This window comes from Alosa sapidissima, chromosome 24 (assembly GCF_018492685.1).
Source record: "Alosa sapidissima isolate fAloSap1 chromosome 24, fAloSap1.pri, whole genome shotgun sequence".
NCBI classification, from domain to species: Eukaryota; Metazoa; Chordata; class Actinopteri; order Clupeiformes; family Clupeidae; genus Alosa; species Alosa sapidissima.
In genome coordinates this window covers 17,753,194-17,766,942 of record NC_055980.1, presented here as the reverse complement: position 1 = coordinate 17,766,942, position 13,749 = coordinate 17,753,194, and the positions used below count along the sequence as shown (strand labels likewise).

The 13,749-nt window shown below is 44.3% G+C and overlaps 1 protein-coding gene across 1 annotated transcript in view; it reads right to left on the bottom strand.

The window, feature by feature from the left end:
- hectd2 (HECT domain containing 2) overlaps positions 1-13,749 on the bottom strand; it is a 46,896-nt gene that overhangs the window by 21,258 nt on the left and 11,889 nt on the right. Inside the window, exons 9-14 of the mRNA XM_042083343.1 lie at positions 10,830-10,978; positions 8,910-9,033; positions 7,666-7,762; positions 4,913-5,020; positions 4,149-4,281; positions 3,050-3,138 (exon numbers count right to left, since the gene is read on the bottom strand). Coding sequence (XP_041939277.1) covers positions 3,050-3,138; positions 4,149-4,281; positions 4,913-5,020; positions 7,666-7,762; positions 8,910-9,033; positions 10,830-10,978 — 700 coding nt within the window. The remainder of the gene's footprint in view (positions 1-3,049; positions 3,139-4,148; positions 4,282-4,912; positions 5,021-7,665; positions 7,763-8,909; positions 9,034-10,829; positions 10,979-13,749) is intronic.

The window sequence follows — 13,749 nt, the reverse complement described above, 5'->3', positions numbered from 1 at the left end:
CAGAGGTGTCATCATCAATCACCACGAAAAAACGACACCTTTTCAAAGACCACATCCACAGAAAGATTGATTGCACCTCTCTCATTTTTCCAAAACCAGTGTGTTGGGGACAGTGTTTGATTACTAGTCTGCACCACAGCAAAATGAAGTCCGATGGCCTTCTGTGAACCAGAGTCTGGTGCTGTTATCTATTTATATTTATTTAGTCGGTTGCTTTTATCCAACGTGACTTACAGTACAGACACCAATGGAACAGAAACTTGACCTTGAGTGTAAACCCATGGTTTACTGGTTTCTACATGTCCAGTTCCTTAGCCACTGCTCTAAAACGCCCCACTGTCCACAGTCTAGCCTATGCAACCTTCATATCTTAGTGGTCTGTGTAAAAATAGTTATGAATCCAAGAGGCATTATTTCCTAGCTTACATCACCCCCTGGAGGCCCGTTGTATCACTTATATCCATTACAATGTCCTGCTCTCGGATTGCCTTCAGGGTCTCATTTTTGTGGTCCATTTTATTTTTATTCAGTCCGTATTCCATCTCTTGACATTTTAGACAAGGCCATGTGTTTTTTTTTTTTGTCCTCCTCACTCAAAAACAACTGCCCTTGACATTATGAGCTGGGGTAATATTCAGGGGGCAACGTGGCGGAGGTAGCTCTTTAGTACAAGGGGGTATTAGGCTCTTGGGTGTTGAGCTCTTGAAGGGGCATTTCCGGAGAGTTATCACCCACAGACGGCCCCACCACTCCACTCCACTCTACTCGGTCCACTCCTCGGGCAGGTGTAATATACATTTGACGGGAGCGTGGAAGAAGCAGGGGCCTCGACGCTACTGAGTGCTAACAGCTGCTATAGACACATCCTCCTCCTCCTCCTCCTCCACCTCCTCCTCCTCTGCCTGATCTCCGCCATGTGCTGTCCATATGAGCGAGCCAAGAAAGAAGGAAAGAAAGAGAGAGAGGGGGGGGGGGGCAGAGAGGAACAGGGGAGAGAGGAAAATAAAAAAGAAGGATAGAAAGAACAAGAAAGAAAGTAAAAAAGAAAGGAGGAGAGAAAGACAGAGGAGGAGAAAAATCAGTTCTGTGGAACTCGAGGCGGTTCCAGAACTTTCTGAGAGAGAGAGACGATAGCAGTGGTGGGCGGGAAGCTTGGAGGCAGGCCACGGCGATGAGAGCGACAGACAGACAGAGACAGTAAGGTTCCACGTGGACCTGAATGATGCGTTTGGAGAGAAAAAAAAAAACAATAACAACGACGACAAAACGAAAAAAAAAAAAAAAAAAAAACAGAAACAAAACAAAAATGACTCAGCCTCAATCTCCCTGAACCAGACAAAACAAACGCCCTCCCCCTTTAGTGAGCCCAGTCCTCCTCCCCCTCCCTCTCTTCCTCCTCCTCTTCCTCCTCCTGCTGGTGTGGCAGGGGCCGGGGGCTCAGTGTTTGTTGTGGTGCCGAGCGGAGAGGAGCTGAGTGCACAGGAACAGACCAGCTCTGTTCCTCTGGAGGGCCCACTGGGCCCTTAGTCAGTGGCAGATGGGTGGGTTGGCAGCCATGTGTGTGTGTATGTGTGTGTGTGTGTGTGTGTGTGTGTGTGTGTGTGTGTGTGTGTGTGTGTGTGTGTGTGTGTGTGTGTGTGAATGTGTGTGTGTGTGTGTGTGTGTGTGTGTGTGAATGTGTGTATGTGTGAATGTGTGTGTGTGTGTGTGTGTGTGTGTGTGTGTGTGTGTGTGTGTCTGCATGTGTGTGTGTGTGTGTGTGTTTGTTTGTGTGTTTGTCTGTGTGTCTGTCTGTCTGTGTGTGTTTGTGTGTGTGTGTGTGTGTGTGTGTGTGTGTGTGTGTGTGTGTGTGTGTGTAGGTGTCTGAATGTGTTTGTGTGTGTGTGTGTGTGTGTGTGTGTGTGTGTGTTTATGTGTGCGTGCATGTGTTTGTGTTTGTGTGTGTGCGACAGAGAGTGCATCTCTAATGATGGCCATCTGCGACGTGGAACTGCCATTACCTGAGGGCTGTATTCAGGAAGCATTTTGTGTGTGTGTGTGTGTGTGTGTGTGAGTGTGTGTGTGTGTGTGTGTGTGTGTGTGCGTGCGTGTGTGTGTGCGTGTGTATCTGATGGATAGATTCAGAGAGGGGTGAGGGCAAGACAAAATTTTGCTGGCTGCCACCAAGTCTGAGTATGATGTGATTTAACGATGTGTGTGTGCACACGTGCATGCGTACGTGTATTTGTGTGTGTGTGTGTGTGTGTGTGTGTGTGTGTGTGTGTGTGTGTGTGTGTGTGTGTGCATGCTATTGTGTGGGTTCTAGCATACACACATTAATGTGCATGTGCCTGTGTGCAAGCATGCCTATGCCCATACATGTATGTGTGTGGGCGTGTGTGTGTACGTGTGTGACCCATCTCAGCGCCAACGCCTCCAACAGGAAGTGACCAGTGCCAGTGAAACACAGGCCATCAGTAACAAGCCTCTTCCTGTTAGTAATTAAAGCCCTTCTCTCCAAACGCCCCCACTGTCGCCATGCTTACTCTTCTGAATTGTTGTCAGAAACGGTCATTTCCTCGGAAGACTTTATGATGTGGGCAGCGACTCAGCAATGCACTTAGTGTAATAAAGAGTTTATAAATAAAAATGAATTACAAACGAAAAGTGCTGCCACAAAACTGCTACGAACACATTCAGCTTGCGTCTTGCTCAAGAGCAACACTGGTGAAGAAATAAGACCAGAGCTGGCCACTGCATGGAGCCTTGCTCTGCCAATAGTGCATGAATGCGGGGAGCCTTGCTAGGATCTAATTATATATATTGACTGAGTGTTTCCCCCGTCATGGTTTCGAATGGTATCTTTAAGAGCTATTTAAAGCACTCGATTCACTCATGTGACTTTCTATTCCAAGCATATAAATCCACTCTTTCCATATATATATGTGTGTCTGTGTGTGTGTGTGTGTGTGCGTGTGTGTGTGTGTGTGTGTGTGTGTGTGGACACGAGACCAAATGGATTTATATAGCTGAGTGTTGAATGTGGTGGTTTATGGCAATGAAAGGATACGGATCCGACCAGGCGAAACTCGGAGCAGTTGTCACAGTTCCAGTTGCTGAACCAGTGATACTGGGACTCCTTGACGTACCTAAACATGCCTGCAAAAAAGGCATAGCGAAAATCAATCATGACTGCTTCACATATACATGTGACATTATTCATTTAGCAGACGCTTTTATCCAAATGAGGAATAACATTCAAGCTACAAGTCAGTGACTGATCAGTCTACTGCAACAGCCTCTCCTAAAATCATGCAAATGTCTATCTAGAACACACCAGGCTCACATCCCAATCAGAGAAATGAAAACTAAACAGAGGGACCCACTCAGGAGATCAGTGATATCACTCATTACACTTATGAGAAATGCAACATACCAATTAAGCCACTTCAACTGATGGAGAATTATTAATAGATGACAGCACTAATAGTAGTTGCAGCAAAGATCAGAGTGGCAATCAACTGTCAGACAATTTACTCCTTAAATTCACATTAACAGTAGGGGTCTAAAAGTACACATATTCGAACATTTTAAGTACAGGACGTGTGGTTCAATATAGATGTGTACCGAATGTACCAAATGCAGTCTTTAACAGTTATCTACAGTAGAGTTTTTGCTTGCAGACCATGTTTCAAATTCAAGTTCCCACACAAACATAATAAGTAGCGGACGGTGTCAGTTTAGTCAAATAACACCAAAAAACATGACACCTTTTCAAAATACTATTCCCATTGCGCATCAAAAACATTGTGAATCTAGCAATACAGGCTTACTGTAGCGAAAATTAACCAACCTGTGATTTCAAAACCGAGGTACACACCGAACCGTGATTTTTGTGTACAGTTACACTCCTAACACATTCACCTGAGACTATGTGTACCAGTATGCTTACTAATAGTAGTAAACAAGAGAAGTAACAGGTGCTGATTGGTATTAAAATAAGTAACATTAGTACTGGAGCACAAATTCCAATAAAGGAGGCTGAACTCAATATTTCTGACTCTGTTCTCTTCACCATAATCATAACAGAAGATTAGTTTGGCTGTCATCTTCATTCACTGCTGCTTTTGATTATTACAGAGTGGTTCTGTTTGGGCTTTGTGTCTCACCGTAGTCTGTGTGAAAAATCTGTCGAATCAGGAGGAGAAACCACTCCTTTGTCAAGCCGCCCATGTCCAGGCCCGCCTCGCCAACAAACGTCACTTTCAGCTTTTTTTTCAGGTCCGCCCGCTTTCTTGCGAGCTTTGAGGAGAAAACAGAGAGAGGAAAAAAAGAAAAGGAAAAAGCGAGAGAGAGAAAGAGAGAGAGGGAGAGAGAGAGAGAGAGAGAGAGAGAGAACATTTATGGTGGAGCAATTTTTCCAAATTAGGCTGCACCCATACTTAGAACTTTCCGGAGCAGACTGTACAGCACACGTCTTGGCAAAAAAAAAAGAAAAGGGAAAAAAAGTCTTCTCTCAGACTTGGAAAAGGGATGAAACACAGCACACACACACACACACACACATGCATACACACACACACACAATCAAACACACACAACACACACACACACACACACACACACACATGCATACACACACACACACACAATCAAACACACACACACACACACACAATCACACACACAATCAAACACACACACAGGCTTTTTGGTGAAAGATCGTAACATCAACAATGCTGTGCCTCCACAGATGTAAACACCATCAGCTTACACACTTAATCACACAGCTCTGGCACATTCTAAGAAAAAAAGCCTAGAGTTTTTTCTTTTCTTTTTTGGCTATCACATTTTCACCCCTTCTCCTCTCACATTTTTTTTTGTTGGGGGGGGTGGGGGGGGGGGGAGCCGTTACGGGACAGGACGGCATTACCTCATCCAGAGAGTCGCTGACCAGCTGCAGGCGTCTGACTTTAATGTTGAGGAAGAGCAGACTCATGTCCACACGCTGTCTGCGAGAGACCTTATCCACCAGCGTTTGCTGCAGAGACCGGGGGAGAAGAGGCACAGTCAGACAGAGAGAGAGAGAGAGAGAGAGAGAGAGAGAAAGAGAGAGAGAGAGAGAGAGAGAGAGACGAAAGAGAGAGAGAAAGGGACAGACGGAAAGAACAAATAGAGGGCTTGTAAAGAGTGAGACACCGTATCCACCAGCGTTGCTGCACAGACAGGGGGAGAAGAGGCAAAGTCAGACAGAGAGAGAGAGAGAGAGAGAGAGAGAACATATAGAGAACATATAGAGAGCTATAGAGAGCGAGAGACCCAAGGCAAAGTCAGAGAGAGAGAGAGAGAATGAGAGAGATGACAGAAAGGGATGGACAGAGAGAGAATTCAAAGTTACAGAGGGAAAAGATAGAACTACAAAGACACAGGGGAAGTGTGAAAACAATGATAGATAGATGCTGTCAAAGGGGAGAGAGAGAGAGAGAGAGAGAGAGAGAGAGAGAGAGAGAGAGAGAGGTGGAGTAAAAGAGCCAAAGTTAACGAGAGAGAACAGGGATGCTGGAGACAGAGGAGAGTGTGAGCGTGACAAGATAAAGTTAAGAGGGAAAATGATACAGGAGGAGATTAAAATGGGTGGAAAGGAAACATTAGAGACAGAGAGAGAGAGAGAGAGAGAGAGAGAGAGAGACAGAGGGGGCTAGAGAGAGGAAAAGAGGGAGAGAACAGTGAGAAAGCCAACGTAATGAACACGTATAGAGAAAGACAGAGAGAGAGAGATGAAAAGAGCAAGAGGCAGAGAGAGAGAGAGAGATAGCAATGAAGAAAGCAATGGAGAGCAAGAGGCAGAGAGAGAGAGAGAGAGAGAGAGCAATGAAGAGAGCAAGAGGCAGAGAGAGAGAGAGAGAGATAGCAATGAAGAGAGCAAGAGGCAGAGAAACAGAGCGATGGAGAGATGGAGTAAGAGAGGGAGGTGGAGGTAGAGAAAGAGACAGAGAGAGAGACAGAGAGAGAAAACACACAGACGGGCCTTATCAGGCCGCCCATTCCCCACGCTAAACCATGTTTATGTTCCACTGGACTGAGCACCACTTTCCGACGTGTGACTGTGACAGTGTTTGTTTGTGTCTGCTGCAGTGTGTGTGTGTGCATGTGAATGTGTGTGTATGTGAATGTGTGTGTGTGTGTGTGTGTGGAGAGGATGCATACAGGCCTGTGTTCTCATCAGAGGGCGTTGAGTGTGTGAGTCTATAACTATGTGTATGTGTGTGTGTGTGTGTGTGTGTGTGTGTATCTGTGTGTGTGAGTGTGTATGTGTATGGGAGAGGATGTATACAGGCCTGTGTCCTCATCAGAGTGTGTTGAGTGTGTGAGCCTGTAATCATGTGTTTGTGTGTGTGTGTGTGTGTGTGTGTGTGTGTGTGTGTGTGTGTGTGTGTGTGTGTGTGCGTCTGCATGTAAGTATCTGCATGTATGCGTGTGTGTATGTACATGAGCAGATAGGTGTGTGTGTGTGTGTGTGTGTGTGTGTGTGTGTGTGTGTGTGTGTGTGTGTATAGTATGTATACTTTTTGGTGACAAAAGTTGGGAGCATTCTATGTAAATACCCCTTAATGTTTCCCCTGACGATTCCAGCCAAAAAAACGAAGTTCTGCTCTGTCCTCAGGAAATTCCCAAGCTCTATTTGCAAACAAGCTGCAGCTTTTCGTACAGTTGTACAGAAGGGGGGAGAGAGATCGAGTGCCCCAGTCGCACAGCAGCTGAAAGTTAAGTAATCACACATGTCTCAGCTGGAAGTGACTCTCTCTCTCTTTCTCTTTCTCTCTCACTCTCTCTCTCTCTGTCTCTCTCTCCGTACTTCTTGCAGGCCCTTCTGTTACTCACACTGAGTCATCCGAGCAGACAACAGTCCCAGACGGGGGGCAGGATCGAGCGGATCTGTCTGATCCTCTAGACTGGTTGTCTGAGTGCTCAGAGGTTCAGGGCCCTCAGCTCTGTGATGTGTTTTGGGACCACTCTTTTTTCAGTCACACTTTTCCTTGGAGTGGGTACTATAAATCAGAGGTACTCAACTTTGTTGGGGTTACGGCACACTAAAGGTCAAACCAAAATGCTCATATTTTTTTCTATACAGAGTGTTCATGACCTGAGACCACAGCGATAGACATATGCTCACACGATGTTGACTGAGATTTTTAATTGAATTTAATTAAAAATAATTAATTTAATTAGCTGTGCATTCAAAATAGCCGTATAGCCTGTTTCATGAGCCTGTAGAAAAACGCATTGGGTTCCTCAAAATTCCATGGCACACCTCACCTCGCCTTATGGCACACTGGTTGAGAACTGCTATAGATTATATACCATATGTCTGATAGATATAGAGTTCAGTTCCTATGCTAGGTTAAGCGTCCGGCTATTTCTTGCAGAGGTCAATAAGGCGAAATATCAGACCTCCGAATGTCCGGGTGGCCCATTCAATTCAGTGGATTTTTCTGAGGAGCCGTATAATAACAGCTGTTATTGCCACTGTGTAAATAGAATAAATACAATTCAATTTGATGTGTGTTGTATCAGCTTTTGTTTCCTAGGCTGTTGTATCAACTTTTGTTTCCTGAGCTGCAGAGGTGCAATTAAGGTGGTGGTGTTGGTGAATGAGTGAACGAATTTTGAACTTTGACCTCTCACCCTGGCCATGCTGATCATCTGTTGCTCGGAGTCCCTCTGGAGGATGCCTTTCTTGACCACAGCAGAGAGGATGAAGGGGAACTGGCAGAAGGAGAACCTGAAAGGCACCGGTGACAAAAACAACGCATACATCTGAGGCCTGATTGGTTAAGAACTCCTCAGGAAGGGAAATAGAAACTGGCCGATGGTGACCGTTAAGACATCACTGACAAAAAGCTCATGGACACAATAAACAGGATGCGACGTGAGCAAACATTAGCAATAAAATTTGCTTAATTACATTGTTTTCAATTGGAGTGTCCTGACTGCATCAACGTGAGCAGCGCGATGCAACGCAAGGTTTTAATGGGAAATATGACGCAATAGAAGGGCATATTTAACAGACTCAGTGTAGACAGACATACAAGACAGTCGCTCGTCCGGATCCTATTAGGACATGGTGTAACTGGCTATGGTGTTAGGGAACTTGTAAAAAAGTGAAACGAATAAAGCCATTGTTGAGAAAAACAACTTATGGGTTTAAGACATTAATTGGCTAAGGTGAAGTGAAACTACCAGTACTTGAATCTCAAGACATTGCTGGGGGGTAAAAAACAACAACATCAGGACTCAAGGCCCGATTGGCTACACTTCAAGTTGAGAGTCTCAGAGGAGAGTTGAGTTGCCTGTATCAGGTGGACACGTTGAGCATCCACCTCTGTCTGGAGTTTAGATCGGAGCGAACTCGACATTGCATCGGACACAGCTGTAACAGGGCGGGTATGGAATGCTGTGAGGAGCTGTGAGAAGCCATGAAAGAAGTTGGAAAAGGTTCACTCACTGCAAACAATAACCATGAGATGAGGCTCTCTTAGCATCAGAGCAAATACCAAAGAGACATCCAATGTTCATTAGGCTGCACAAACATAATTATGCAGTGGCAACAGGCAACAGGCAATATGAAGGAACTGGGAGAGTCTGTATATCATGTGTTCTAAACAAACAAAGCTATCAAATGGAGTAAGGAGGTTTGCCATGTATAGTACTTTATGGAGGGGTGTTAGACAGAGACAGAGAGCTCTGTGCCTTGTGTGATGATTTTGTATAGACATTTTAACCAGTAGAAGCTGTCCATAGAACCTGAGGGCCTGCTTTCATAGGAGTGGTTTAGATAACGGCTAACAGTTAAAATTACCAAAGGGCTCAGACAGCGATAGTTTATGTGTGGGTCATGCATGGTCTGTTGTTGTTGCTGTTGCGGTTACCGGTTGGAGTTGCCGTGGGTCTGCCAGGTGCGATAGTCCTCCATAAAGTCGGTGTGGTCCAGCGTGAGGTTGTAAAAGTCGGTAAAAGGGAGGATGGGGGGAGTGGCGATGCTGTTGGCAGCGTCTAATAACAGGAAGAGAAAGGGGTCAAAGGTCAGTCAGGCAGGAGGATTATATGATGCTTGTTGTGATTTAGATAACATATTTTTCTGAGGTTGTCTCCTTTTTAGATAGTCGTTATTTATAGTTTCCCGCACGATTTAACTAAAAAAGTTAGTTGTTGTTTGGGACGTATTTCTGTGGTGGAATTGAAATATGAACAGATGACAGCATAATGCCTTCAATGTCAGTCTGAAGAAAGAACTAGGATACATTTGTCTCAAATGTCTGGCTAGTCCCTCTCTGGTTTTGAATCGCACTGAAACAGAGAGACTCCTGACGAGCCAAAGGATCTTCATCATTTGATGGATCTTTTGTGCTATAAAGTTTCGTCTCCGTTTAGTCAGATCTGTCACAGACATTAAATATCTCTGCAGAACCAAACCAGACAAAAGGAGACACAGAGGTAGAAGGAAAAACTTCAAGGTAACAGAAGCTTCCGAGAAAAGAGAACTACAGGACTACTGTTCACAGAACTACAGGACTACTGTTGGACTACTTTTTGCACCTTCACTATGACACTCACTCTCTTGAGCACCTCACCATGCACACAGAACTACAGGCTGTCCCGGCGGTCACTGCAAGCGTCTCATGCTTGATCACCCTCAAGCACACTGTGGATTTTTTTATTTAATTCATATAGTATATTTAGTATTTAGTTTTGTTATTTTTCTTATCTTCTACTCTCTCTATTGTTCAGTAGAGTTTGGTTATATGTTTATACTTATACTTATATTATATATCTATCGAATCTAACTATGAGCCTACAATGAGTATTTTGGGTGGGTTGCACCAACAAGGATTAAATTAATCTTAGTTTTGGCCTAATCAAGGATCTACATGTAGGTTTAAATTTAATTTGTGATTAAAACCTTGACTGGTGGGTTATACAAAAAATGATTAAGTTTCAACCTGGATTATATCAAGGTTTATCCATTATAAACCTAGCCTAAAGATAATCAGGTCACTTCCATGTTTAATTGTGTACATTATCTTAATCAGATTCCTTGTTGAATCGGTACCTCCATCAAAATTCCTCATCATCATAAAACTCCACAGGGTTGAGATTGTCTGGGGCTCGATTTTCTTAAATCCATCTAATATATGCAGCCATTTCAGAAATTTAAACCACCTCAGCAGGTTTAAAATGAATCCCTAACTGAAATTTAAATCTAAGTTTAAAGCAGTTGAGCAACAGGATTAAAATTAATCCAGATTTATTATTACCTAATCCTTGTTGGTGCAACCCACCCAATAACTTGTTCTTTAAAACACCTGCAATTCTACACCAAGAACTTAAAGGAAAGACTCAACAGTACTGTGAATTTCTAAAATGATGGCAATTCATCATTAAATGGCAAAGTACAATGAAGAATAGTTTTTCTGTTCCATAATTTCATAATAAAAATAACAGTGATGAATAGCGATAATAAATGATTCATGAAAAAAACATACAACATACATTCTATAGACCCTTTCAACAATAAAAACAAAAACAATGCTTGAACGTTCTATTTGGGCCCCAATCTACTTCCTCTGCATTAAGATAACATATGGAATGTTAAAACGGAAGTCTTGTGGGGCCAACTATGATGCTGATAATGGAACTCTCTTGAAAGGGTCCATAACATCTATATAACCTAGTCTTCTACAATAATACATACATATATAAAATAACCACAGGTTTCTAAAAACTGGATTTCTGCTGGCAGAGAGGAAACAGGTCTGTTGCTGAGAGGCAATCCATGAGGGGAGACTCACTGAGCAGGGAGAGGACCTTGGTGGCGGCGGGGATCCACCACGAGCACTTGGTCATGGGCGGCAGCTCCTCGGGCCGGGCGGGGAAGAGCCGCGTGCTGATGAAGAGCTGCAGCCGCTCCACCAGCTGCTTGAAGCGCTTCGGAGAGAGCCTGAGGAAGAGGAGGAGCATGGACAGTCCACTTTACATATTATCTACAGCCCTCTGTCCACTAGTGTTCCGGAGAGAGCCTGAGGAAGGAGGGGGACCAACGACAGTCCACTTTATGGACACGTCTAAAGTGCTTACGGCAAGGACCATTTCTGTGCCTGAAGTTATCAGAAATATTTGAATCTGTTATATAAAATACTATCTTATTTTCAAATATGAATAGTCCCAGCCTATGCCTAAGCTCTGGCACAGTGTCTGAGAACTTATAGTCCTGCATCTAATAGTCCACTATCCACATCACATACATGCATAGCCCACTATACACTACACATCGATAGATAGTTACGCAAGGTTTAGATACAGTAGACACAATGTAGCCCTCTGTGGCTCCTGCATGTTAGGTTTAACCCTTAACCCTTAAAGGAGTACCATCACACTGGTGTGTTGAGAAATGAACGTTCTAAAGAATATCTGGGTTCATTGAATTTAACATAGAATTTTAGAACCTTCAATTGTTGCGGAACTTAGAATGTTCAAAAATCTACACCTTTAAGGGTTAAGCCCAATTCACACCAAAGATTTGGGACTAGACATGGTGAATGCTTTGCGACGGTTTGCAACGGCGTGCAACATCTAATTCACACCGCTGCAACTCCTTTCTGCAACGGTTTTGTCTCGTTGTGAATCTTTGGTGTGAATTGGGCTTTAAAGGCGTGGGTTTTTGAACATTCTAACTTAAGATTCCGTTCCGCAACAAATCAAGGTTCTAAAATTCTATGTTGGATTCAATGAACATATAGTAGCCTAGATATTCTTTGGAACGTTCATTTTCCAACATTCCTGTACACCTTTAAGGGTTGGTACAGGTGCATCGCTGTTCTATGTACGGATATCTGAAAATCTGTACAGGAAAAAAACAACAACTCTGGCTTAACCTATGTGACAGCATTGCGCATGTGCAAAGGGAATAATAGTTAGCTTCGGATGCAGGACAAACACACGCATACACACACACACACACACACACACACACATACACACACACACACACACACACAGCTGCTTTCAATGGTGCTGAGTGCTCCTGTGGGAATGACAGTCTCCCCAGACACACCAGTAAAGACAACACAAACACACACACACACACACACACCTTAGACATATACTCTCTTCTCTCTCTCTCTTTTCTCTCTCACATCTTTTTTCATGCTTTCCATCCAGTTTCCCTCTCTTTCTATCCCTCTCTCTCTCTCCCTCTCACACACAAACACATCAGACATATTTGTCATAGACACAAACACAGAAAGACAGCCACACAAACACAGATAGATAAGGACAAACACTCACACTCCCCCTCCAACCACACACACACACACATACACACACACACACACACACACACACACACACACACACACACACACACACAGAGAGAAACGCCAGCTGGGCCTGCTCTGTCTAGCCCGCCTGACAGCCATCCATTTACAGTGTGGGCTATTCATGTATTTCTTTGAGTGTGTGTGTGTGTGTGTGTGTGTGTGTGTGTGTGTGTGTGTGTGTGTGTGTGTGTGTCTGTGCATGTGTGTGTGTCTAAGCTATGTTCTTCACACAGCGAGACAGACATAGCTTTGCACAGATGTAATGGAGATGTTTAAACAATGCGTGTGTAGTGTCGAGATCACGTCATCCTAAGCCTCAGCCCAACCTCATACAAACACACACACACACACACACACACACACACACACACATACACACACACACAACCGCGCCCCACCATCCACCCGTCCCACCCATCCATCCATCTCTATCCACACAGTCACACTCACACCAATACACATATACACTCTCACACACACACACTACACACAAACACTACACACACACACACACACACACACACACACACACACACACACACACACACACACTCGTTGTTGGTTTGGCTGGAAAGCATGCAGAGGGCGGCTTGTGTCGTGACGGCGACGCCTCCCATGAAACCCTCCACCACGTCCAGGCTCTCTGGGGGACAATCAGGAACGGAGTCATCCGTTCGGGCTTAAGTGTCATCGGGACCGTATGTTTGGGAGGAAGGCGCTCCACTCCCGAGTGGCTGGCCCGGGTTTGAAGTGGGATTAACAGGGCTCCAGACTCCTCCTTTTCCTCTAAGAGTGTGTGTGTGTGTGTGTGTGTGTGTGTGTGTGTGTGTGTGTGTGTGTGTGTATGTGCGTGTGCGTGCGGAAATCGACATAGAGCGAGAGAGCACACTGGCCTTTGCTGTGACAACGAGGCAATCTCTTGTGTTCCATCATGTCACACGTGCCAAAGGAGACACTCAGAGCCACCATAACGTCACTTTACATCTCCAGACACAACTGGTCCACTTCAACAACACTCGCCTCAGAACAGAGCCAATGACAGAGGCCACAAGGAACGAATACAAAAACCAAGTGAACGAATGACAGCGCCAATAAGGAACAAATACAACAACCATTTATAAGTGAACAGGAGTGAGGGAGAGACAATGTTGAGGTTACAGAATAATTTAGAACGTAAATCTGTGAAAAGGATGTACATGTAACAACAAGTGAGACACGGAGGTTAGAGTAGCTCTTATTGTGAGCCCTATTTAAACTGCAAGAGACAAGCAATGAGAGACCATGGAATGTAAATATAATTCAATGATTACACACAAGACGTCACCTGAAAACGCTGAGGCGACAAGTCATGGGCGAATCACCAGCTATGTGTATGTCGCTTTAGAACAGATAA